The sequence below is a fragment of the Scophthalmus maximus genome, chromosome 3 (assembly GCF_022379125.1).
Source record: "Scophthalmus maximus strain ysfricsl-2021 chromosome 3, ASM2237912v1, whole genome shotgun sequence".
NCBI lineage: Eukaryota > Metazoa > Chordata > Actinopteri > Pleuronectiformes > Scophthalmidae > Scophthalmus > Scophthalmus maximus.
Genome location: NC_061517.1, coordinates 4,164,030 through 4,190,016, shown reverse-complemented (window position 1 = coordinate 4,190,016; position 25,987 = coordinate 4,164,030). Strand labels below are relative to the sequence as shown.

Here is a 25,987-nt window from a genome sequence, read left to right as displayed (position 1 = left end):
AAAACATCTGGAGTCATAACTGTTTTTCAGATCAGGCTATTTTCGAACCTCTTTTGTCCATTGTTGTTCTTAACCCCTCCCCAGTCGCAGTCTGGAATCTTCTCCGGGGCTGTGAAGGTTGCGTCCCATGTCCTCCTAACCTCTCGTCTCGACCTCCGCAACCGAGAGCCCCGAAGAGATTTCTGGGACACAAAATCCAGTTCATCTCGTCTGTGAGAGCTTTTCCTTGTTCCACGCCGGCTCGGTGCCGGACGTTCCCAGCAGCGCACCGAGCGCATATGGCTACTTTGTTTAAAGGAAAAAGAAACAAAGGCTTACATGTCGACGCAGTGTTTGGCGATGGGGCTTGGCGAGAGGCTGCCGGGGTTGAATTCTTCCCTTCAGCACTAACATTGGACGAAAAGCTTGAGAATTCAAATCTCAAGACGAATTCCCCCGAGCGATAAATTAAAAACGGTCAGTACGTTTAGCCAATGTTAAATTCATAGAACGTAAACTCATAGAAGCATCTGTGTATATGTCTTGACAAGAAGAACGCCGGAGAGCGGTGACGAGCTTATGTCAGAGCTTGACTCGATACCAGAGGCCGGTTGCATTGCGGCCCACACTGGACTGGGAATCGAACCCAGGCCTTCTGTACCAAAGTTAGCGGTGTAACCCACCAAGCACTACCAACAGAGAGTAAGCGCCCGTTAGTATTAATAAGTAGGCTGGCTGTGTTGCTTACGGACCTGGTCGACGGGTCCCGGGGCTTTTGCCACGGAGTGAATGTCCGTCCGAGGTTCATTCTCGTTTGATCTCTTCTCCCCATCTCTCTCCTTCTTCGGCTGCTTTTGCTTTGTCCATCGACGTCCATCTTTGTCCCTCGTGAGGTTGAGCTGCTTCTGTCGGCTTTTCCACCGTTTGCCATTTCCACCACTGGGGATGGGTACCGGGCGAACGCTGCTCCCACACTGTGGGTGACGCAGGGAGAGTACTACGCAAGAGGTGCCATGCGGTTTGGAAGAGCTTTTAATCTACTCCAGCCTGTTTCACATTTTAAATTTAAATCACTACAAATTTGGTCAGAGCCCGAACTAGACTGAATGTTTTAAATTGTTGATCATATGTAGGAGGGGAATAAGATAGATAACGGTGTTTCGTGAAGTCAGACAAAGCGTATTTAATCTCATCGTGCCGTAAGCCAACCTTGACTTAATCAGCCCCGTCCGACGTGTGGATTTGAGATTAAACATGCAGGTTTGAGTTCCTCAGTCGACTCGTCCGTTTTTCTCGGACGTCTCACTTCAGCTCAAGTGTCCGGCTGCCCTCTTCTCTTTTTTTCTTCTTCTGTTCTACTTCTTCTTCTTCTTCTTCTTCTAAACGCATTAGTTGCCAGTGGTCTGGGCCCAGACTCCCCGATGTCGCAGCATAAGTGGCCGATACATCAGGGTAATGTGCCCTGTCCGTCGGCTTGGCCCGGGACACTGGACAGGCTGCGGCCAGCAGGCCACCCACTCAGTGTTTCTGCCTGTGTCCTGGGCATTTGGTGTGTGTGTGTGTGTGTGTGTGTGTGTGTGTGTGTGTGTGTGTGTGTGTGTGTGTGTGTGTGTGTGTGTGTGTGTGTGTGTGTGTGTGTGTGTGTGTGTGTGTGTGTGTGTGTGTGTGTGTGTGTGTCAGATACAGGGAGCCTCCCGAGTGGTCGCACGGAGGGACGAATGCTGGCAGCTGCAGTTATTTCGGTGAGGTCTTTGTTGTTGCACTGCCGGGGGCCCTCAAGGTGGCCGCGCACAAATTGCCTCACATTACAATCAGGCGACTCACTCCCGTCGGCGGACGAGGCGGTCGTAAGACAGCAGACAAAACACGTAGATAATCCAAAAAAAAAAAGAGAAAAGCCTCTACCCGCCACTCGCACAACAAACGGTTCATCACCAGTGTCACTGTGTGCTCTTCACTCAGGGTGGCCGCTGGCCCTGAGCGGCTCCTGCTGAACGGTCTTAGTCACCGCCTCGGGCCTTGTTACTGCACCGAGCCCCGTGATGCTCGCGCTGTGTTGTACCAATAACAGACGTGTTGCCTTGGAGAAAGCTGGGCTCGCGCCGCTCCTCTTTAGGAAAGAAAGCCTGTGGGGTTTCGTAAAAAAAAAAGGGAGCCGGTCGCGTCAGTCCCGCCGGCGGCGTCCAGGACGGGCTTGTGGCCGACGCCGCGCGCGTCATTTTGATGACGCCTCGTGATGACCTGTGAGGAGAATAGCTGACGCCGGGAAAACGCTTTTGCTGTTTGTTTGTTTTTTTTACAAAAACAAGCACTGAATTAGAACGTGTGCTCCGCGGCCAGGTATTCAATTGCCCCGCGGATCCCAGAGTTTATTTGTGTGAAGCTCCGCGGTCGATCAGCGGCTTCCTGGTTCAAACACCAGAGAGGATCCGTATCACATAATTGCGTCTCCCGGGATCCGTTGAGCCCCTAACTGCTTTTTCTTCTGTCCGATCACACGTCCGGTACGTGTGTAGTTTGCCGTCATCTGACTGTGAATTTGTGGCCGTGTGTTGTTTTTTTCTTCTCCTTCGCGTGTGCGTTTCGTGTTGTTGCACAGTGATTGCCTCGTCTCAGACGCTGATTATGACCCGATCTGCACACAAAAGAGTGGAGGGTAGCAGTAAAGCTCTTGCCCACTTCTTGTTTCCGTCTCTCTCTCCCGTTCCCGACTGCCGACCAGGCCCACGACACGACCGACCGCCTTTGAAGCAGCGGGCGCTTCATTAGCTTTAATTAGTTTGGGTCACTCTCCTTGAGGGAGACCCCGGAGGTTTTTTTTCCGTCAGCTGGTTCCTGGCCGGACTTTGTAGTCTTTGGATTGCTTCACAAGAAACTCTGGCCCAGTCTGCAGCAATTCCTCTTCTCTGAGCCGATTGACCTGCTCTTCACCTGATCGTGTTGCATCTGTACCAGCGACTCCTCTGGAGGAGGACGCGCTGCAGCTACAGTAAATGTGAGCATTGGGGAACCACATGGGCTGGTGTTTTGGCATGTGCAGCTGTAAAACAGCTGGCTCCAGAACGCTCACTTGATTATGAAGGACAGCTGTTGTTCACAGCTGTCCTTCGAAGTGAATGGAGTGGACTTGTACAGAGTCTGGAGCAGAGCTTCTTGCCAGAAGTGTAGTGTCAGTGTACTTATTTCAAATTTTTGTTAAATCTGTTTTCATTTGACAAGACGAGCATTGTAGTCCCCTGCTTGGGACGGCGGTACACAGGTGCTACAACACATGCTGTAAAAACGTCTTTGGCGTCCCGCTCTTAAAGCCCGCCCGCGTTTCAGACGAGCCAAGGGGGATGCAGCCGCATCCAATCGCCGCGTCGAGAACGAATGAGTCACCGCCAAACAGAACGTGGTCATTGTTGGCGGTGCCAGTGCTGAGGGCTTAACTTTTTGGTGAAAAAAAAAAAACAGTTGGGGGGGAAAAACTGCCGTGGTGGTGGTGCTCAGTTCTTTCCATTTCGGAGGGGGGAAAAACAGGAAGCAGCTCCTCCCTGCGTCGCTGCGTCCCAGGGTGTGTGTGTGTGTGTGTGTGTGTGTGTGTGTGTGTGTGTGTGTGTCGCACGGCAGAGATGTGAGGAGCGGCTGCGTGGAAGTGTGTGTTTGCTCTGTAGGATATCCTCTTTGTTCTGCCGAAGAGGAGTCATTTCGAAAAGAGATGCCCTCTGACCTTTTTCTCCTGGACGCTGTCATGCCAGCAGACTTCCTTGTGTGTTTCCAGACAGACGCTGGTTGAACTCATTGTTTCTGTCAAGACCACCCTGTTGACGCGGGTTCACTTTTCTGACTGTCACCTTTCTTTTTCTCTCTCCTTGCCTCCAATCATTGCCTTCACAACTTTCCTGAAACTTTAACCTCTCTGCACCTGCCTGGCTAACTTGATCCGTCTCCCTGTTCCTTGTTTCGATCTTTGACCCCCCCCCCCCCCCGGCTCTTGTCTGTGCCCTCCGCGACCTCTGTGCCACGTCTCTTTCCCGCCCCTTGTCTCCTGCTCTTTGCTCCACGCCCCCCATCGCTTGCCACAGTTCACTGGTTGGACTCTTCGTACATGAGGAACATACAGAGCCCAGTCGAGCCCGACTACAGTAAGTCCTCGAACACGCCTTTCTCTCCTCTCTTGTCTTTGGCACACTCTCCTGTCACCTGCTCCACTCAGTTATGCACTCGCATTTCCAAACACACTCTCAGATAACATTCCAAGGAAGACTCGGCTCGGGCATGCAGCGTTTGAGGCCGGCGAGTCTGTTTTTCCAAGCGTCTTGCAGGCGTCTCCCAGAGTTTTTTTGTTTTGGATGCCAGTGGAAAATGATGCGTATGTTTCCATCGCGTAATGGAGTCCATCGCACTCGAGTGACAACCTCGTTGTGAGGATATCTCAACACAACGCGATCATTCATCTCCGTGGACAGACGGACGGTGTTCCTCGACTCGGTTTGAAAAAGTGCCGTTTTGTAATCTCAGGCCTCATGCAGATGGCTCCTCCCAGTGATCTGAACCAGCTGCCTCGCGGAATCACCACAATATGAGTATGAAAACGTGCCCTACCATACACAATGGTGGTTTTGGATGGCTTACATTGCAAGCTGTGGGAGAGCAGGCTGGGGCCGGCTTAACAGTGAAGCCAGAAGTTATTCCCAAGAGTTCCCCAGAGGGCAATGAGTGGACTCGGAGACGGAGCCGTTTGGCGGGCCACCAACAAAAGGGTTAAGTCGCAGGGGTTCTTTCTACATGAGTCAGGCAGAGAATGAGGCCGTCTGGCACATGAATACGTCAAACTGAGAAAGATTGAGAACGAAGAGAAGGCGCACGGAGGGGAAAAACACGAAGATTTTTTGACGGGGTCCATGGTCCGGTGTGGTTTGGGTCCTTGTGCTAACAGAATTCTGGCCCGGCCTCCCTCCCTCCACCCTCACGTAGGCTCGGGTGGTGCTGGAGCCGGTGCCGTGGGCGCTGCCTTCGGGGCCCGAAGGTCAAACCCAACGCGGCTGGGCTTTAAAGGCCAGGCAGGGCTCACTGCTCAATCAAGTCTTTGTCTCATGCATAGGCCTCCGTGTGTTCCGAGGGGGCCCGTTGCACAAAGACGCCACAGTTCTGCTGAACAGCTTTAACAGCAGAATAAGTTTGGGAATTAAGAGCGCGGAATGCAATTTTTCCCCCGACTTCATCCCGCCCATCGTATCTGCACCCTGACAGTTTCATCACTCTTGATGGTAGCGATAGTTGACAGGGGGGAACGCCACCCCCCCCCCCCCCCCCCTCCCCCTCCTCCCCCTTCCCGCTGGAAACCGCAAGTGATGTATCGCCGAATGGGTCTTTGAGTAAAAGGGCCCGCTCGTTAGCAGGGGGGCACAACCCGGCTCCCTGATCAAAGGGTCTCGAGCGGCGGCGGTCCCACACTCGCCAGCTTGTAACGTCAAAGTCGGCGAGCTCAGAGGGAGTCGGGGCTACGGGCTGCTGCTGACCTGGCGGCGAGAACCCACTCAAGTGATTAGATTATGTGCGGGTCGAATGAGGCGCTTTGATGAGTAACTTTGATGTTGCCCGTCTTTCCGTTTGCCCCCGACAATTACTCCTGTGAGTCGGACAGGAACAGTCCGCGGAGCGAGCACTCAGGGAACTTTCCAGGCCGCGCCGCCGCCCCGCACTTCTGTCGTCACGGTTTCACCTCGCCGTGTGTTTTCATGGGCAGCCCTCCGTTTACTTTGTCATAAGCGAGGCCTTTCCTCACCAGGAACGGGATGTCTCACGTTTCCAATGTGTGTGTGTTTGTGTGTGTGTGTGCGTGTGTGTGTGTGTGTGTGTGTGTGTGTGTGTGTGTGTGTGTAAGACAAAAAATGGGGGATTCAAAATGAGCACCAGCCACGGCTCCGCACAGGCCTTTAACACAGCGGACACACAAGCCCGAGTGTGTGTGAGGCACGAGTTCTTTAACTTTAAATTAAATAGCCCCCCGGTAAGCATGATAAGTGTATGTTGTCCAAGTGTAATATGTAATATGTAATTAATCCACGCTGCAGGGAACAAAGAGTGGAGACCTAACACAGTGTGTAGTTTCCTGCATGTGGTCCGCGTGTAGAATTTGGTCACGTATGTTTGAAACCCCGAAACGTGACTCTTTGCTCTTGGCAAGTAGCATCTCACTGCAAGAAACTGTACAAATATTGACTTCCTCCCCAAGCCCACACTGCCAGTCCGAAATCAGAGGCTGGCAGGCCAGACTTCTAACAAAGTGTTGGCAGGAGAGTGAGAGCGGGGCACCCTGCGGGCTCGGCCTATTTCAGGTTTCACGGGCTGAGCCTGTGACATTGGAATTATAATAACACATCTGACAGTTTTTTTTGTTGATGATGAGCTCCTCGTATAGCTCACTGCGATCAGGGGCCGGAGCGATGTGGCCTAAAGTGTTATCAGGATTGAAGAGATGTCAAATCAGTTGACACCACGATGAAAGTCAAATCATTGTCACTGTCCAGTTTATAGGTGGATTATTGCTTCAGGGTGAATTTGGACGAAACCAGACGGTTGGTTTTAGTTTTAAACAGCGAAACCCCCCCCCACGCTTAGTTTCTCCACTGAAACACTTTCCTGGGTTCAGCGCCTCAGTCAAGGACACTTCAGAGAATGTGAAACCAACCAGCTGCTTTCAAGGGTTGGAAACAAAATAACTTGCAACTGAAAAAAGAAAAAAAATGAAGAAAAAAACCCAGGATTACACTAACGGGATTACCCCGATCACCTGGCACTCCGAGCAAATTAAAACAATGGGCATCGAAACCGCAGCTTCTGCACGACGCGTGTCCGAATTCGGAGAGCCCTACGTCCAGCCAATTGACCTGCACGTTTTTAATGACCAGTCAGCTCACTCTGTAGCGTCTCTGTAGGCCATCGATATAATCCCTGCCCGCCTGCCGCATCTATTTGACTTGGTACATGTGGAGGGTGGCGTAGTGGTTAGCACTGTCGCCTCACAGCAAGAAGGTTCTGGGTTTCGAATCCCTGTTTGAACCAACCAGGGCCTTTCTGTGTGGAGTTTGCATGTTCTCCCACGTGTGTGCGTGGGTTCTCTCCGGCTTCCTCCCACAGTCCAACGACTGTCAATTGGAGACTCAAAATTGTCCGTAGGTGTGAATGTGAGAGTGAATGGTTGTCCGTCTCTGTGTGTGGCCCTGTGATAGGCTGGCGACCTGTCCAGGGTGAACCCCGCCTCTCGCCCAATGTCAGCTGGGATTGGCTCCAGCCCCATGTGACCCTTAAATGGATAAAAGCGGTAGACAATGGATGGATGGATGGAGTTTCATCCACAGAGGAATTTCTATTTCTTCTTCCTCTCCCTGGGCCCCAGAGTTGTGATTGTGATTCAAATCACATTCAAATTGAATTATTGAATTATTAGTTGTTACCGGTCAGTAGATTAGATTAGCCGACAGCTTCTGAGTCTTGACGGTACTAAGGTGTGAGAGGGCCCCTCAGAGAACCTCCACTATTCTAGTTGACTCTCTTTCCTCCTCTACTAAATATCTTTGGTGCATGGACAAAACCAAACATCATCTTGGGGGTTTGGGAAACACCATCCACATCTTTCTAACCGATCAACCTGGAAAATAATCAACAGATTAACCGATGATGAAAATAATCGCCTGAGTACTCGCTTTTTTTTTTTTTTTTTTTTTTACAACGGGGCTTTATCAGCATCTCTCCGCCGCTATGTGAGCCTGATGCACATGTGCGTCTCGGCGACAGAGAGTCATGCCGAGAGGACGACGTGCCGCGATGCTGTAATTCCACGGTTACATTTGAACGCCTGTGTCAGCGTGCGCCTCCGGGCCGGGGGCCCACGTGCGATGCCGCCCGCCTCAGTTGCTCTGGTTTGCTTGGTGCAGACCAGGCCACAAGTGAGATATTGGAAATAGAAACCATAATTTGTACCTGGCCCCTCGAGCCACAGTCATGCTTTTCAGTTTTTCGCTCTCTGAAACATTCAACCAAAGGCTTTTCCACGGGACATAATTCCCAAACAGTATCTCATATCACATCGTCTTTAATAGACTTAGCGCACTTGAATCTGGCTCATAATAACCCTGCGACAGACGGACATTAAGTGCTGAGCCTGTGGTCGTTGTCTGTTATCGTGTGGTTTGGCTGACAGAACCCCTTTCTCCCCTCCTCCCTGTGTTTTCCAGTTTATTACAGAGCGCTCGTCAACTTCACCGACTCCCTGGTCTACAGCCCGGAGCTCGAGGACATCTTCTCCCCGGCCTTTAATGAGATCTCTGAGGCGGTGGTGGACACGGTATGTCCTTCCCTTCCTAACTCCACCAGATTGCGTACTCGAAAGCAGAGTCTACCTTATATGGTTCAGACATGTAACTTGTGACTTGGCTGGTTTGAAGTACGTGCGACGCTTTTGTCTGGAGATAAAAAAAAAACCCCCGGGCTTGTTTATTCCGACGTAACCGAGTCTGGCTTTTTCCCCTCCACAGCTGGAGTCGGACTACAACAGGATTCCAGGTGTCCAGACAGTCAGCGTTGTCCTCATTAAGTAAGAACACAAATCCTCTAAATCACACTTTGTGACACCCACAGTAGATAACCCTGCAGCTGTGTGCTGCTGCTGCCGCCGCCGCCGCCGGCGACGCCTGCGCGTCTTACTTTTTCCAAACTGCTCCAAGGGCAACCCGGTGGAGTGAGTCATTTCTCTTAGGAACATCCGAAAAAGGGAAAGCTCTCCTCTTAAGAGCTCTCCTGTTTAAGCCCCTGCGGTTCGCGCCGCACACAGTCCGCAGCCTCACCGGGGCCTTTCCGTCCCTTCTTTGCAGGAAGATGATCAGGGATGATGGCGTGGACGTGTTTGTGGAGCTGGACGTGGGCTCGGACTACAACACCGACGACGAACAGATCCGCGGCGTGCTCTACAACGTGGTGAGGGAGGGAGCCATCGCGTCCTACGTCACGTCGGTCCAGGGCTTCCAGTTCAGACGACTCGGGGAAGGTGAGGCGCGAATGTTTTGCGGCGAATGAAGCGCGGCGGGAGCAGTCAGGCGTTAACATGTCCCTCTGGTTTCTAGCTCAACCGTTGCCTTCCGCGGAGCCTATAGCAGTGCCAGGTTCGTACTGTACCATGCCTGCTGCATGGTATCTGAGCCCGCTGGCCCCGTAGAACCTGTAGGAGGACTGCTGTGCCATTTTATTTTGTATTATAAACAATCGAGCGACTTCCCTCCTTACTGATGTTGAAAATCTCACCATGGCCTTTACGTTCACGCAACGGTCAAGTGGCCTGAGGAATGTTTTTTGCATGGGAGCAGCAATGCGAAGTAGGACGTGCGGGTTCCCGAAGTCCAGTAGTGCACACAGTGAATCAGAAAAAGACCTTTGCATGATGGCATGGAGTTTGGTGAGGAATGCTGCTGTTCACTGCGACGTAGAAAACCCCAGCTATTTGATTTGTGCAAATTCCACCCTACTCTGTACGCGGGCATGGCATCGGATGTAACGTTGGCCTTTTCTTTAAGATCTCCACTCAGGCGACGGGGTTCCGATATTTCTGTCCCTCTGTATGTGTCTAGTGCGGTCTATGTCTCGTCTTGTCCACTTTTCAGATTGGGGGGTTAGAGGGTTGAGTCTGACTAGTCTAGTCTGTCGAGTCCAGTCTGTGTCCATCGAGTTTGTCAATCTAGTCGTTCTTTTTTGTTCCGCCTGTCTTTTCCCTGTGTCTTATCTGGTCTAGTCTATTCTGGTCTGTGTGTCTGTTCTAGTCTTGTGTGTCCGGTCTGTCTAGACTAGTCTATGGTCCAGTCTCTGTGTCCATCAAGTATGCGAATCCGGTCGTCATTTCTTGTTAAGTCTGTCTCGTCCAGTCTCTGTGTCTTATCCAGTCCAGTCTTTTTCTAGTCCAGCCTGTGGGTTTAGTCTAGTCCATGTTCATCCAGTTTAGCCCAATCTAGTCCGTGTATCCGTTCAGCCTTCCGTGTCTGTGTCTGGTTTCTCTTGTCTGTCCGTCTTCACGTCGGATTTCTTTTTTCCCCCCAACAGAACATTCTATGCAAAATAGATACAGGCACGATGTCCTTTAAATTCTCCCCGAGCGTCTCGAATCACTCCGCAAATGATCTCTGATGTTGTAAATCCGCGATCTACAACATGCCTGAGTTGCACGCGCTGTGTAGTAATCTGATGGCTTATTATTTGTTCTACTCGTTTTATTTGTGCCGTGATGTGACATCAGTGTTGTGCGCTGGCCGTGCTGTTGCCCTGGCTCACACCTGGTTGATCCTTGACCCCCCCTCCCCCCCCACTTCCCATCTGCACCTTCCATAGTAACCCCCAGCATCAGGCCCTGCATGCCAGATGAGCACAGGTGTGGCGATGGGACATGCATCCTGATGGAATACCTGTGTGACAATAGACCAGACTGCAGGGACATGAGTGATGAGACCAACTGTGGTGAGTGGCTTCCCGCCCGTTCTAACGTGGCCGCCGACGGCGCGGATCACTGGCTGCGTGTGATGTGTGACGCGTTAATTATTAATTCACGGTAACTGCTCTCGAGTTTCCGCTCTGTACATTTGCCGAGTTTAATCACAGAGATTTGTTTTAGATGTGAAACTGCCAGCGCCTCCGGTCTTCACCACCCCTCCCACCACCACCACCACCACCACAACCACCACCACCGCCGCCAAGAAGGCCCCGCGGCCCCCCGGCCCACCGGGACCCTGCAGAGCCGACCAGGCCACGTGCCAGAGCGGCGAGTGCATCCCCCGAGACTACATCTGCGACGGAGAGAGGGACTGCTCGGACGGGAGCGACGAGTTCAGATGTGGTGAGAGAACTACGGCCGCACGGTGCGCGCGGGCCCGCGCGCGGGACGTGAAGGTCGCCGCTCTAACCGTCGTCTCTCCCCAGGTACTCCCTCTCCCTGTGAACCCAACGAGTTCAAGTGTAAAAATGGCCGCTGTGCTCTCAAGCTTTGGCGCTGTGACGGAGACAATGACTGCGAGGACAACTCGGACGAAACGGATTGCCGTGAGTCTCCCGTTTCTTTTTCGCGACCTTTCTGCGATACGCAGTCGTTCGGTCTCTTGTCGCCTGACCGGGATGATTACGAGTGAATTAAAAGTCGCTGTCCATCTCCATTTCCCCCCCGTGACTGTAGCCACCAAGGGCCCCGGCGACAGGTGCGCTCCCGAGCAGTTCGAATGCCTGAGCGATCGCACCTGCATCCCGGCCAGTTACCAGTGTGACGAAGAGCCCGACTGCCCCGACCGCTCGGACGAGTACGGCTGCAGTAAGTCTCACACCAACAGCTCGCTGCTCTTACAATCCCCCCCCCCCCCCTCCACATTTCATTCCCTTTTTGTTTCCTGACTCTCTTTTGGCGATGACTGCTTTTTTGGTGGCTCTCCCCCCTATAATCATCCCTCTTTGAGTTCCCTTTGTGAATTCGCTGTGGACCAGGCTCTTTTCACACATGTGGTGGCGGAGACACAGAGCTTTTTGTCCACCGTCCATTCCTCAGAACTGAAGAGGGAATTGTCCGTCCGTGGCGGAGAATTCCATTTCCTCTCCACTGTCGGGGATTTACGAGCTTCACTGGATCGGCGAATTCCAGTCACACGCCAGTCTTTTTCTGTATATATATATATATATATATATATATATATATATAAATGTTTGTGTGCATTAATTATGTGGCGTGTCACCTTCTTGACACTTCACAGCCCCCCCCTCTGTGACGAGCCCACCGGAAGAGTCCGTCCAGGCAGCCCGGGGGGCGACGGTGACGTTCACCTGTCAGGCCGTTGGAGTGCCGACACCCATCATCACCTGGAGACTCAACTGGGGACACATTCCCGTCAGCGGCAGGTGAGAAATATCCCCTCGTGTCAGCGCAGCAGTACTGCAAATTTAAAAAAAAAAATCCCTTAGAACTGATTTTGTTTTAGAAAAACGTGTGTTTCTCTGTTTGAGCAAAGCTGCAGAAAACATCTGCGTCTGGTGAAAGACAGAATCCCCCAGATAATTGACCTTGAATTCAAAACTTATGAATTTAATATTTTTGCTTTGTTTGAGTGTTGTTCTTTTCAAACCACTGTATAACTGTCAACCTCTCTTCATCACTGTTGTAGCGCTAATACTTATCGTCATAATTGCTGGAACTGTGATTTTAATCAGCAACATGTTTGTGGTGTCCTCCAACTCCAGAAGTTGCTGTATCAGATTGTTGATTGTGGGTGTGGCCTGCTCTGCGCGTTCGGTTTGGCAGTTGCAGTCGAAATTTATGATTTTTCGTAAACAGTATCTTTGCAAAATGGTGCCGTCAGAGTCTTTGGCATTTTTTCATTATACACATCCACTGAGATTGTTTGTTTTATGATTGTGTCGTTTATTTCTGCGTTTGCAGGATCTCCATGACCAACGAGAACGGCCGCGGCACCCTCACCATTCGCGACGTGAAGGAAGCGGACCAGGGGGCCTACACCTGCGAGGCCATCAACGCTAAAGGCCTGGTGTTCGGTATCCCCGACGGAGTGCTCACCCTCACGTCCAACCCCAACCCGGGTACTTTCACCTCTTGCCCATCAAAAAGCCATTTTAACAACAAAGCATGAATTGAATTCTGACTCTGTCTCTTCTCGTTCTCTTCCAGGCGACTGTCCTGGCGGCCACTTCAGCGTGGACGGCCGCTGTGTGTCCTGCTTCTGCGCCGGAGTCGGCAAGAGCTGCAAGAGCACCGGCCGCTACCGCAACCGGATCAGCCTGCGGTTCACCGACGAGGAAGACTTCAAAGGCACTGGGACTTGTTGATGCTTGTGAAACTGATGGGGAGCAACTGAAATATTAACTTCATCAGCCTGAGTGAATCTGTTTGTCCTCTGCTTCCAGGAGTGAATGTCACTTATCCATCCCGGCCAGGCACTCCCCCTCTCTCCTCCACCCAGCTCCTCATCCAACCCGAAATGGAGGAGTTCCAGCTCGTCGACCTGTCGCGCCGTTTCCTCAACCTCGACTCCTTCTGGATTTTGCCTCGCCAGTTCCTGGGCAACAAGGTGCAGTAGGAGTACAATTCTTCTTTGCTTTTCATTTTGCTCAAGCTACGATCGCGCACACGTATGGAAATCATTCCGTCTGTCTTCTAGATCGACTCCTACGGGGGGTCCCTGAAGTTCAAGGTGCGGTACACTTTGGCCCGCGGCCTGTCTGAGCCGGTGGAGAAGCCCGACGTGATGCTGGTTGGAAACGGACGCAGGCTCGTGTACCGCAGGGGCAGCGCCACCCCTTCCCAAGTGGTCAACCAGAAGGAGATCAAATTCACTGAAGTAGGTCTTGGGATGAGAAAAAATTGCTCTTGCAAAAACAATTGGGGGTTCTGCACAATCCTGTGGTAAATCTGAAGTGATGACATATAGTTTAGTTTTTAGTTTTGTCTAAAAGAATACACAAATGTTGCCAAATATAAGGTTAAAAAAATAGACACAAACTAAATTTCATGATAATAAAACCAGTTTCTACTTATGAATAATGATGCAATTTAAAAAAAATCTGATAATAACTTTAAATCTCCTTTTCAAAAATATAATTGGATAAGCTTTGATGCACACAAACACACATTTCAATGAACCTAATTGTCCTTGTTTTAGGATAAATGGCAGCACTCCAATGGCCGCCCCGTGACCCGGGAGGAGCTGATGATGACGCTGGCCAGTCTGGACAGCGTCAGCATTCGCACCAACTACGACCACCACATGGTCAGCGTGGGGCTCAGTGACATCGTCATGGATACCACCACGGTGGAGTTCAGCACTCTGGGTCACGCCAGAGATGTCGAAGAGTGCAGGTCGGGAAAAAAAAAATAAATAAACCCAGAAGGAAATTTTCCATCTTGATAGTGTGAGGTTAAGTGAGGTGGGAGCTGTCAGTCGGCGGTCTTCAATCCTCGGCCGCCCGTTGGGACGTGTCCAGTGTGTTGCATTCTTCCGAGTTGACATCATTCATGTAGGAGATGACTGATTTTGAACGTTTTCTGTTGGTTTTGTGAATCACAGAAAATGTATTTTGGGGCTTGGATTGGTGGCCCCGCCCAGAAATCGAATTTCTTTGAATAACACTTTGTGTTGCATGAAACGAGTTGTCCTGTCGTTCCCAGATGTCCCCCCGGATATTCAGGCCTGTCCTGTGAGGTGTGTTCCTCTGGTTTCGAGCGCATCCCCGGTGGCTCCTATCTGGGCACCTGTGCCGGTTGCAACTGTAACGGACACGCCAGCGCCTGTGATCCCATCAGCGGACACTGTCTGGTAATGGCTGCTGCTCGCATATACGACCAATTGATCAATTCACAGAGGAAAACACTCCTCACCTCTTTAATCTCAAATATGACGATAGAAGTTAAGTGAATAAGCTCCCAAAATTTTCCGCTGAGAGGCGTCCACGCGGGAGAATGACCAGTGTGCTCTCCCCGCCGCCACAGAGCTGCCAGCACAACACAGAGGGGCCACAGTGTGACAAGTGTCGCCCCGGCTACTTCGGCGACCCGAGCCGAGGTCGCCCCGACGACTGCAAGCCCTGCCCCTGCCCGTACTACGAGACCTCGCGTCGGTGAGGTCGCAGACCACACACACACACACGCACACACACACACACACACGCACACACACACACACACACGCACACACACACAAAGAAACACATCTACACCACAAACGCAGCAGCAAACAAGCTCTCACACACACAACACACACACACACAAACACACACACACACACAGAAACCCATCTACACCACAAACGCAGCAGCAACACGCTCACACACACACACACACACACACATTCCGATATTTGCGCGCCGCTTTATTCATTCAACGCGCTTCTCATTAACCAGCCGCTGTAAATGTTTGACTTAATCTCTGCGTTCGCAGGTTCTCTGACACCTGCTTCCTGGACGTCGACCAGCAGCCGACGTGTGACGCCTGCAGGCTCGGCTACACGGGACGGCGCTGTGAGAAGTGAGGAGAACCGATTTCGTTGACTTTGCCCTCCACTCTGCGGTTTAAGTGGTTTTGCGGATGAGGAGGGCGGTGGCACAGTTTATCAGAAATGGTGTCTATCAATTCTTAGTAACCGGTGATAATAATTGATGTCATAATCTATAAAACATGATTGTGATGACTTTTAATAAGACGGCCTTCGCTAGAATGCGGTTTTGAAGAGCGAGGATCAATTGTAATGAGCAGAAAGAGCAGCGGCTGCTGCCTGTGGTAAAGAGGTCGCTCACGTCTGATGTTATTTTTTGGTTTTATTACAGATGTGCTCCTGGTTACCAGGGTAACCCCCTTCTGCCTAATGGAAAATGTATCCCTAACCGTGAGTTTACGTTCAGCGACTGCACTGGCGTTTTTGAAATGATCAAGTTCGGGAATGAAATTGACATAAACTGCGCCTGGGTTGTTTTACCTGTCGTTCAATGCACTCATCCAACAGTGGGATGGATTGTAATCATTACATCATTATCATCGCTCAATGCACTCATCCAGCAGTGGGATGGATTGTAATCATTACATCATTATCATCGCTCAATGCACTCATCCAGCAGTGGGGTCATGAGGACGTCGTGACCCTGTGTAATGATTACCATCGGGGTTTTTTTTTTTCTTCCCCCTGGTGTTACAGTAGGCTGTTAGTATGTGCTCATGGCTCAGGTATGCACAGTGGCTGGAACACGCCCACATTCACTTTCCTTCCCCCCTGTGTCCATCTTCTTTCCACCGCTCCGTCCCTGCAGAGAGCTCCAAGTGCGATAACAGAGGAACCCTCAGCTCCAGCAGCAGGCCGTGCAGCTGCAAGGTGAAATATCAGGACGATGTTTTAACCGTCGATTGTTAAATCTGCAGTTCATTTGTGGTTTTGTGATGCTGATACTTTATTGTATATGCTGCCATCTTTTATTATAAAATCACACGTGGGTCACACGTGTGCACGTGTCCGTGTGCGTTTCAGAACAACGTGGCGGGCGCTGTGTGTGACGAGTGCAAGGCCGGGTTCTTCCACCTGTCGCAGGCCAACCCCGAGGGCTGCCTGCGCTGCTTCTGCATGGGCGTCACCAAGCAGTGCGCCAGCTCCACGTGGAACAGAGATCAGGTGCGCTGCCCGAGCAATGAATGGTGAAGGGGTGCGGTGAATACTTTCCGTGTCGAGCTTTGACTCGTTGCTTGCGCGAATCCTTTTCAGACGCTAAAGGGGCGAGATGCGGTGTGCAAACGCGGCGGCGGGGCGATGGAGTGTGAGCGCATGTAAATCTCAGTCTGACACGTCTGTTTGTCTCTCAGGTGCGGGGAGGCGTCAACGGGCAGCTCTTCTCCCTCTCCGACAGCGCCAACACCAAAACCATCTCTGACGGCATCTCCCAGAGTGGCTTCTCTGAAGTCGTCTACCGCTCCTTCTCCAGCGTCCCCAACGACATCTACTACTGGGTCCTGCCCGAGAGCTTCAGAGGAGATAAGGTGAGAGGAAAACCAGCCGAGCAAAAATGAGCAGGGAAGCGAAGACAGATTATTCCTCTGCCCTCTCCGTCCCCCCTCGGTCAGGCCTCAACATGCCGCCAAGTGAAAAGCCTGCGCTTCGCCCTCCTTTGAACCTTTGCACTTGAATTCACAGCCGAGCCCGACACGTGTGCCTTGTGACTTCCCCCCGCACCATCACAGGGGCGAAATACCTTTCCGCTACTCAGGTTTTGTTTAGACGAGCTTCCTCTTTTTTCACCACGCTGCCACCAGGTGACGGCCTACGGCGGCGAGCTTCGCTACACGGTGCGCTTCGCACCGCTTCAGCGCTCGCCGGTGATCGACGGCAAGCCGGACGTGGTCCTCCAGGGCAACGGCATCTTCCTGGAGCACTTCTCCCAGACCAGGCCCCTCCCACGTGTCCCACAAACCATCACTGTGACCTTTAGAGAGGTGCGTGTCGTTGAGGTTGATTGTGTTTTTTTTCGGGCAAAATTCAAATCCGCATGCGACCAGACCGAAATGTTCTCCTTGTCCCTGGCTGGTAGTCGGCGTGGCGTCGTGCCGATGGGCAGCCGTGCACTCGTGAGCACCTCCTGATGGCTCTGGCTGAAGTGAGTCTCTTCATGATCAGGGCCACCTACACAGACAACATGGACGAGAGCAGGTACGCTGGGACTACACATACATGAAGCCCGTTCACATGAATCAAAATGTATTTTTATTTATTTGTTATTTATTATATTTCATTTAACGGTGTCTTTTGTGTTAAATAGCATCTCAGACATCAGGATGGACGTCGCTGTTCCCCACTCCACGGGTAATGAACGTGCCCTGGAGGTGGAAGAGTGCGCCTGCCCCCAGGGATACAGGGGACCTTCTTGTCAGGTGCAGATTTCAAAGAAGTAGTTCAGCTTTCTTGATGTCCGCTCATTGTTTATTTGAAAAAAAAATTTGAGCTTTAATCCACATCTCACCGTCTCCATCAAGAGAGTTGATGAAGTTTGCTCAGTCGTCACCTGGGGAAACTTCAACCGCTGATAAAGACTGTGAGACTTGAGCTGTTTTCAGACATGAACTCATACAAATGTTTGGAACGTTGGGTTTGAGCAGGACATGATGACAATTCCGCAGCGCAGAGCAGTGTTTGCGTCATCAAACACGCCCACTCGCTCGTGAGTTGAGTTTTCCGGAGATTTTCGAAGGGAAAGTTGCAGAGAAAAAAACTTTGCGTTCTCAGGAAAATGTCTGAAAGCAGCTTCGGTTAAAACCTCAGGTGAGAGCTAGTAAGTGGGCCGTGAGTCAAGATTCACTTTTGTCAAAAATATTATTCCTTTGGAAAGTGGCAACCCAACGCAACATCACCAGAAATCAAGTGAGAAGTAGAGTCATTTTCGCATTGACTTCTTTAAAAACCACCAGTGGAGTCGCCCTCTGCTGGTGATTCCAGAGAATACAGGCTTCAGGCACTTCCGCATTCTCCTGACCCGGTGACTTCGTCCCTTTTTGCTCACAGGCTATGTCCTGAGGTCAAGTAGGAACTACATGGCCCTCTTTTACTTAAGTTTGCTCAAGGAAAAAAAAGAAAGAAAAGGCAATTACAGCTATGCCACGACTTGTTGCGAATTGCATTGGAGTCTTTTTTTTCCCATTACGGTCTGATAATTGCGGTGTGTCTCCCCGCTGCTCCCCGTGTTCCTCTTTGTCGCCACTTGTCTCTGACCTGCGGTGTGTTTTTCCTCGCCGCTGCAGGAGTGTGACGAAGGCTACACGCGGACCAGCTCTGGCCTTTACCTGGGCACGTGCGAGCGGTGCGACTGCAACGGTCACGCCGGCGACTGTGACCCAGAGACCGGCAGGTGTCTGGTAGGTTTTATCCTCCTCTCCCCGCTCTACCGTCGCCGAACAGGCTTTGATCTCTGCAGTGGAATGCACTAATGGTTCCTTGGCTACTTTCAACGTGTGGAAACACACTGTCGCTCCTAAGCGCTGTATAGTCGACTGTTCTGTGGATCTCACGTCTCCTCCTCGTGTGTGTGTGTGTGTGTGTGTGTGTGTGTGTGTGTGTGTGTGTGTGTGTGTGTGTGTGTGTGTGTGTGTGTGTGTGTGTGTGTGTGTGTGTGTGTGTGTGTGTGTGTGTGTGTGTGTGTCCTTAACAAAAAAGCAATGTCTCCACAACACCGCCGGGCCAAGGTGTGAACGCTGTCAGACTGGTTTCTATGGAAACCCTGTAACAGGCGGTGCCCAGGCCTGCCTGCCCTGCCCCTGCCCTGGAACCGCATCCAGCAACCAGTGAGTTCATGTCTGAAAGTCTTTTGATTTTGAAAGAAGTACATTTGAATCGGTTTTATGCGCTCAATACAGATTACCTAATCCAAAAGGATTCTGTTTGATGCAAATCATAAATGTCTGTCGCCTCAGATTCTCCCCAACCTGTTATCTGGAGTCCGATGGTCAGCCGACCTGTGACAGCTGCCCCCCCGGCTACAGCGGCCGACGCTGTGAAAGGTGCGCACCCTACCCCTTCTCTTCTCTCTCTGCTCTTCCCCCCGCCCTGTCCACCTCTCTGTGGTCGTCGGGACACTGCTCAGTGTTTGGGGTTGCCGAGCGTGGTCGGCAGCGAGGTTAGCAGGGGGCTGGCACTGGCGCCAGCTGGTTTCCCTCACAGGAAATCGATATGAGCATGTCTGTGGTTCGCATCTCTCTTGTTTTTCTGAGGCAGTTGTGATCGGTGAGCGGTGTCAGTGGAGGGATGGCAGACGCAAAATCTGTGCCCGCCATTCTGATGTACGGTGTCCTGTTTTTCCAGATCCGCAGGTTGGATATTGTTCTGTACTGTGGAGGAATAATGTTTGTTTAAAGAATAAGGGTCCTTTGGTGGTACTAAGAATATATTTCATATTTATGGAGCAGAAGTAGAAATAGAGTAATGAATAATATCGCTGTATGTCCTAAGGAAACCTTGAGTTAAGTCGGCTCTCTGTCTTACTTTTGCTTTCTTCTTCTTCTTGATTGCTTCTTGCTTCGGCTTTGCGCTTAGCTGGTAGTGAATTTTTTAAGGTGTTGGCTCACGTGATTTCTGTCTGTGCACAGACAAAACGTATTTTCTGGGTCTCTACGACATAAATGTAGATGTGGCATTTATGAGGAACTCCTGTCTGGCTAATGAATCTTTGCCGCTCCGAGGGCAAAGATGACAAACGGTGACTTTGGGTGTAGGACGCAACAGTGTCAATAGTTTATTGTTTGAAGGTATCTGCCTGTATCATACCTGACTCTGCTGTTTTGACATTAAGAGAAGAGAAGCCCTCTGCAGACAGTTGTGGGGACCCCTTCCAGGAGAAGCAGACAGAGGGCTTCCTGCCTGTGGGATGTGGACCTGAAGCAGTATACAATTTTAGTTGGGACAAAGAAATACAGTACGCCAGTGGAGATGAAGATAGTGATGACGACTTTGACTTCATGTCGCCCGTCACCACTGTCATCCCCACGAGGACTTTACTGTCTACTGAAGCTAAAGATCGCACTCCCCAGTCCACTGAAGCAATAGGGATGGGCAATGGCTCAGTCACTCCCAGCAGATCAACATCCAGACTCCCACCACGCTTCACACCCAGCCCGGAGAGAAGACACTCCAGCTTCCAGCGTCTGCTCCGGATTCACCTGAACACCTTTAACCAGCGGCTGAGCATGCTGGAAAGCAACACGCTTGATATGAAGGAGAGCATTCACAGTATACAGGACCAACAGAGTCGTCTCACCTCCCAGCTGAAGGAGCTCATCGTGGTCCAGTCGGCCGGGGAGAAGAACAAGAAGGTTGGCGAGCTGGAGAAGGGCCACACAGACATGGAGTCCCGTCTGAGCAGACTAGAGGGAAGGCTAGAAATCCTGATCGACGGCTTCACTGCCCTGGCTCAGGAGATGAACAAGATGAAGCGTGCAAGACACGTCTCCCGTTCGCCCCAAGAGAGGAGGGCGCTGCCTTCACTCGCCACGGTCCTCGAACTCCCGTTTTACTCAACACCCCCCCCTCCAGTCAGACTTATACCTACCGAAACACCACTCACCAGTAGAGCCACAGTGGCCAAAAGCATACCTACACCAGGCCTTCCGGCAAACAAACGCACCTCTGCTCCTAAGGGAGGTAGACCAAGGACTGCATCTAGAATAAAACCCAAAACTACGCTGGAGCCTGAAACAAAAAGGCCAGAGGGTAGAAGGTCTGCTGTGACTGTAAAACCTGTTTCACAGCCAAGCAAAACAAGATCAAAGAAAGTCAAAGAAGCGGCAACAATCACTCAATTTCAACTGGAGCCCCCGCCTCACAAATCAACGTCCGCCAGAGTTCCTCAGCTGCATAAACAATCTGACCAGGCCAACAAAAAGCCTTCGACACCACCTATCAAAAACAATGGACGTGATAAGGCGTTTAGGTCAGATGCACCAGTTCCAAAGAAGGTTCAGGAGAGGGGGAAGTCTTCAAAAGGAGATTCAAAGAATCCGTCAAAGCCACAAAATGAAAAAAAGTTGGTCTCTCAGAAAACTAGAAATTCTGCCAAGGACACAGTCTCAACCACAAAGCCTACCAGGTCAACTTCTACAAGGAAGTCTAAAACGACAGTAAGAAGAAGGACTCCTGCTAAAACCAAGGTTACCGCGGCGAAGAAGAAGGTTACCACGGCAGCGAAAAGGACATCAAATCCATCCAAGACCAAAACTACCACTACTGCAAAGAAAGGAGCAAAAAAACCGCAGAAGAAAAAGAAGACGAACTCTCAGTCGGGTGTTCTGGACCTACTGAGGTTGTTGAAAGGGGGTCAAAAGTCCACGAAGCACAAAACGAATCAAGATGGTTCTCTTCATGTTGTCCTGGGAAGGCTGGCCATTCCCATCAAAATCATTCCTGATGATTGAGGAATATTGTGTCTTCTTTCGTTATTTTATTTTTCATTTTTTTGCCCATTGTTTATATGTCTAGGCTCTGATCCGTATATTTAATTCTGTAACTGCTACCACCGCAATTTACCTTCATGAAGGGACTGATTTTATGACGCTGTTTAATTGCAGCAGGGCCTTCCAGATGTTTCAACGCGATGCTGATGTGTTCATTTTAGTAGTTTGGTATTTGATGGTTTTAAAGGTGTATTTTATGACAAAAGAACTATTGCACAAAATCCCGCTATGAAGAGATAGCGTAGCATTAGTACCTCTCGTGTGTATACATTTGTTCATGTTGTTATGGCTAGACTACCTCAAATTTTACCCCCAATGCCTCGTAAGATTAGATCGTATTTAAAATCTTGTGTACGTCGTGCTTGTTTCCTGCATTCACATGGGTATGTCTTCAGGATTTGTTTCAAATGATGCCGTATATTTTCGTGTCCTGGAAATGCCCCTACACCTCCATGTCACCCTGAGCTTTCAGGAGAAAATCACATGTTTGTAACATATGCGCTGCTTCTTTTAAGATGAATAATTTAACCAGTAATCCATAAAATGTCCTACGTGTTTAGGTCGGTTCCACCTTTCGTTATAAAGATCTAACTGGTGATGCAAGGTTTTCAGGAACACCAGTTAGCATGCCAAGTTTCAACCTAACAGACACAGCACAAGACTATCAGTCTAACAAGAAACATCATACTTATTTTGTTTTTCAAATATTTTTTAGAAATAATGAGGCTTAACCTGTACGACCACGGATGTCAATGTCAGATTGTCCACCCCTTTTGTCCAGACTGGAATTTCTCGTCAACTATTGCATTTTTAAATGTTGGATTTTGAAATTGCAGACATCCATATCCCCCAGAAGATGAACCCTATTGATTTTGGTGATCCCCTGACTTCTACTTTAGCATCATTGTGAGATATTGTATTTACTGAAATGTTTCAATCACATTTGGAAAGATTCTCAGGATTACTGTAATGATCTCCTGACCGTTCAGCTAGCAGCATCATCAGGTCAAAATTAAAATGTTTCCAATACTTTGGTTTATGATAAAACAGTCAAGACACTTCCATTGGTTTCAGCCGCACTTTGTGTTAAGTGCCAATTAGAAACTCTTTAAATTAAGTTGAACATGCTAAACATTATACATGCAAACATTAGCATATTACAATTGCCATTTTGTGTAAGCATGCTAACTTTTAGGTCAATGCACAAGATTGTAGACTCTGGTTTTTTGATCGTATATTTAAGTATCCAGGTTGTCTTGAATTTCATGTAGAGTTAATAAATTGGTGCTACGCAACCAGAAAGCTCAATGAAATAAAAAGGGATCATCTGACTACCATGTTTTTCTGCTGTAGCAGGGCCAGAGTTTTGTATCATAAAAAGTATGATCTTATTGTCAGCATTTAGAGAAGTGTAGAAGAAATCATCATATGTCTATATAAATGATATTTCTATAAATTCCGGAGTGATGAACATGTTTATTTTTAATTGTGTCATTTTACCGTGATGTACCACATTGTTTGTCATGTTATGCGTATTATGTCCTTTCATAATAGTCTTTGGCTCTGGACACTTTTTGCATCACAATTATCCATTTGGATGTATTTTTTTCTAATTCCCCATGGAATGAGTCATTATCCTCATCTTTAAATCTATAAAACAACCCTGACTGGAAGGACTGTTGCATTTAACCACACATTAGAACCTGCTGTGCATCTCAGAAGTTAGTTTGAATAGGATTTGTCCCAAAATAATAAACGAGCTCATAGCATGTAGGTCCTCTTTGTTGGCTGTTGACCTGCGGACCTGGACAGTTGAGGTAAGACTGACAGCAGTTGTCCTCGGGGCAACCTGCACAGATCTGTGGTTGGATTAGCCTTCGCTCCGGTGGCAGTGGCGTTGTTTGCTTGGGTTGAAGGCGTGTGGCTTTGCTGTGTCCCAATATCAGGGATGACTTTCCTTGGCATCTTGATCTGCGGCTCTATGCTCACTTCTGCTTTGTTCTGATATCAGTTTTGTGTTTGCAAAGCTTTTAATTTTTTCCTCTTTTTTTTTCCTTTTTTTTTTAAAAAATCTGGTGATATTTCCTGATTCTCTGTGAGGTGTTTCACCTGTGCAACAGTGATACGAGAGATGGAATCAACATCTGAGACATGTTGAATGTTTTAGCAGCTGCTACGCTCCGTCCATCTCTAATGCGATCAGGGTTTCGTCATCCTTTTCTCCTGGAATACTTTTTTTTTTCACATAAAAAAAAAGCTGGGGTTTTGTGATTTGTAGGCCATGTTGGTATTTAACACCAGTCTTTGGTGTGGAGATGTGTGCTTACTGGATGGAATAATAGAAGAGTTTATGTTCCTTTGTTCTTGGTTGAGGTTTGCCTTGGGTCAAGAAGACTCCCTAAACAGCTAAATGCATCACCCCTTGCAGACTCCGCAGCTTCCTGCCTCATTGTTCTTTCGGTAGAAAAAACTTGTTGAAAACTTCTTGACTGGAAATATTCACTGTCTATTTTTATTTCAGATGTGCCGCAGGATACACTGGCAACCCGCAGCTTGGACAGAGATGCACTGTTGGCAACAATGAAGTCAATGGTACATTTTGTATTTTGATCCATGAAAATGACTGACGTAGCTTGTTCTTTATCTTAAAAAGAGTTGTAAAGATTTATTTAATAACAATCATTGTGTCCGTTACCAGAGAGTTAGTACACACTGATCTGTTCTACTGCCCTGCAACAGGTAACTGCTACAACTGTGACCAAAGGGGAAGAGAAAGCTGCAATGGTGGCGGTTGCCGCTGCAAGGTGATCAAACAAAGACGCTTTTTAAAAATGTACACTAACTCCCTGGTTGCGTGTCCCGGACCTTGTGTCTCATTCCCCCCACTCTGTGTTCCAGATGAACGTCGACGGTCCATCTTGCTCCAACTGCAAGTCTGGAACCTTCCATCTCAGCCAGGAAAACAAAGATGGCTGCCTTTCCTGTTTCTGCATGGGCGTCACTCAGCAGTGCTCCAGCTCAACGTACTACAGAGACCAGGTAAGACCTGCGAGTGCTGCAACGTGAAGTAAATGACTCCGGTGCTGTGAAGCGGTTCATACCTGAAGAAAAGATTTGAACTCAGCAACCAATTCATACACAAGTTTGCACTGGATAAAGCCGCTCTGTGAGTTACACGGAGAACAGACGGGTGTGGTCTAACTATCTGGGAAGTCTAAATTCAAGCCCTAAGTGGATTTAAGCCTGTAACATCACATCCACAGAGATTGACTGATATCTCCCCATGTAAGCAACTAACTGCTGTGCACTTACACTCCCACCTTTTCAGTGAATGATGCAGGGAAGACTATGAATGTATTTTTTATTGTCTGTTGAGAAGGTCTGCTGTAGCATAAGAATGTGTTTTGTTATCTATAATGCAGATTATGAAGAGGTCAGTACAAGAAATGTACAAACATGCTTGTAGTGACACTAAGTTTCGATTCTTGAAACTTTTAATGGGGCGTTACTCAACGAATTTTTGCTTTCGCGTAACTTTGCGCGAGTTTAGCCGAGTTTTTTCCTCGCATACTCTCTGCCAAGCCATCTCCGTCTTCGCCCGGTCACGATACAAAAAGCGAGTCGAGCGAGGGTTTTATCCTTCACGTCTCGTTCAACGTCAGGACGTCTGACGTCAGAGAGGATCTCAACGCTAACTGGCTTTCGCAAAACAACGCTTCACCCTAATATTAGCTAAAGTTTAAATACTCAAGCAAGTATAACTATTGAAGTAAATTTTTGCTCCTTCCTGCTATTCGTGCACATTCGTATCTCCCGTTGTGAGCGACGCAAAATTTGTTATCAACATCAACAGTGTTCATGCGGTCAGCAAAGTGAACCATATGTCTTCGCCAATCACGATCAAAATCGCCGCGTAGAATTCCCTATAACTTTATCACTTACTATTGAAATCTTTACCAATGATTGCTTTTCGAAACGTGCCCTTGCAGGTGTCCTCGGCCTTCACTCCGGGGAACTTCCAGGGATTCGCGCTGGTGAACCGCCAGCGCACCAACCGCATCCCGACTGGTTTCACCGTGGAGGTTTCCACCGAAGGCACTCAGCTGTCCTACAGCAACTTCGACTACCTGGGACAGGAGCCTCACTACTGGCAGCTTCCAGGCGTCTACCAGGGAGACAAGGTCAGTATCGAAGAGCACATGAGAAGAAGTAGCCAAAGCAAGACCACAGACCCCGCAGTGCTGTCTACGAGGGGGTTGAGCAGCAGAAACTTGTAGACCACTCTTCCTCATCTATTGCTGTCTCCATTGTGATGCTTTTTCTTGCTTCCAACCTCTGCCAGCCTTTATTTTTTCAAGCAAATGTGTGCAGGTTTCCTTCACTGTCTGTTTGCAACGTCTGAACGTCTATTTTTCTGTGACATTTTTTGAATGTGCGTTTGCCCCCCTTTCACTCTGTATAGAAAGATTCTGTCTTTAGTCGGATAAAACGAGCAGAGCAGGTACGGCGGTGTCGGTCGCT

The 25,987-nt window shown here is 49.4% G+C and overlaps 1 protein-coding gene across 12 annotated transcripts in view; it reads left to right on the top strand.

The window, feature by feature from the left end:
* The window catches only part of hspg2 (heparan sulfate proteoglycan 2), an 85,245-nt gene that overhangs the window by 28,952 nt on the left and 30,306 nt on the right, over positions 1-25,987 (top strand). For 6 of the 12 annotated variants that reach the window (XM_047331292.1, XM_047331293.1, XM_047331287.1 and 3 more), the window contains exons 4-36: positions 4,047-4,106; positions 8,202-8,311; positions 8,502-8,560; positions 8,838-9,010; positions 9,087-9,125; positions 10,339-10,464; positions 10,619-10,840; positions 10,924-11,043; positions 11,174-11,305; positions 11,739-11,883; positions 12,422-12,579; positions 12,668-12,808; positions 12,904-13,067; positions 13,158-13,337; positions 13,659-13,855; positions 14,165-14,312; positions 14,486-14,613; positions 14,933-15,019; positions 15,319-15,377; positions 15,796-15,857; positions 16,011-16,151; positions 16,340-16,513; positions 16,787-16,966; positions 17,062-17,180; positions 17,290-17,401; positions 18,266-18,379; positions 18,678-18,805; positions 18,935-19,021; positions 23,988-24,058; positions 24,206-24,270; positions 24,365-24,505; positions 25,456-25,647; positions 25,929-25,967. In XM_047331292.1, coding sequence (XP_047187248.1) covers positions 4,047-4,106; positions 8,202-8,311; positions 8,502-8,560; positions 8,838-9,010; positions 9,087-9,125; positions 10,339-10,464; positions 10,619-10,840; positions 10,924-11,043; positions 11,174-11,305; positions 11,739-11,883; positions 12,422-12,579; positions 12,668-12,808; positions 12,904-13,067; positions 13,158-13,337; positions 13,659-13,855; positions 14,165-14,312; positions 14,486-14,613; positions 14,933-15,019; positions 15,319-15,377; positions 15,796-15,857; positions 16,011-16,151; positions 16,340-16,513; positions 16,787-16,966; positions 17,062-17,180; positions 17,290-17,401; positions 18,266-18,379; positions 18,678-18,805; positions 18,935-19,021; positions 23,988-24,058; positions 24,206-24,270; positions 24,365-24,505; positions 25,456-25,647; positions 25,929-25,967 — 4,073 coding nt within the window. Of the gene's footprint in view, positions 1-1,702; positions 1,722-4,046; positions 4,107-8,201; positions 8,312-8,501; positions 8,561-8,837; positions 9,011-9,086; positions 9,126-10,338; positions 10,465-10,618; positions 10,841-10,923; positions 11,044-11,173; positions 11,306-11,738; positions 11,884-12,421; positions 12,580-12,667; positions 12,809-12,903; positions 13,068-13,157; positions 13,338-13,658; positions 13,856-14,164; positions 14,313-14,485; positions 14,614-14,932; positions 15,020-15,318; positions 15,378-15,795; positions 15,858-16,010; positions 16,152-16,339; positions 16,514-16,786; positions 16,967-17,061; positions 17,181-17,289; positions 17,402-18,265; positions 18,380-18,677; positions 18,806-18,934; positions 19,022-23,987; positions 24,059-24,205; positions 24,271-24,364; positions 24,506-25,455; positions 25,648-25,928; positions 25,968-25,987 lie in introns of those variants that run through there. The other 6 variants (XM_047331298.1, XM_047331295.1, XM_047331297.1 and 3 more) reach the window with 5 other exon arrangements.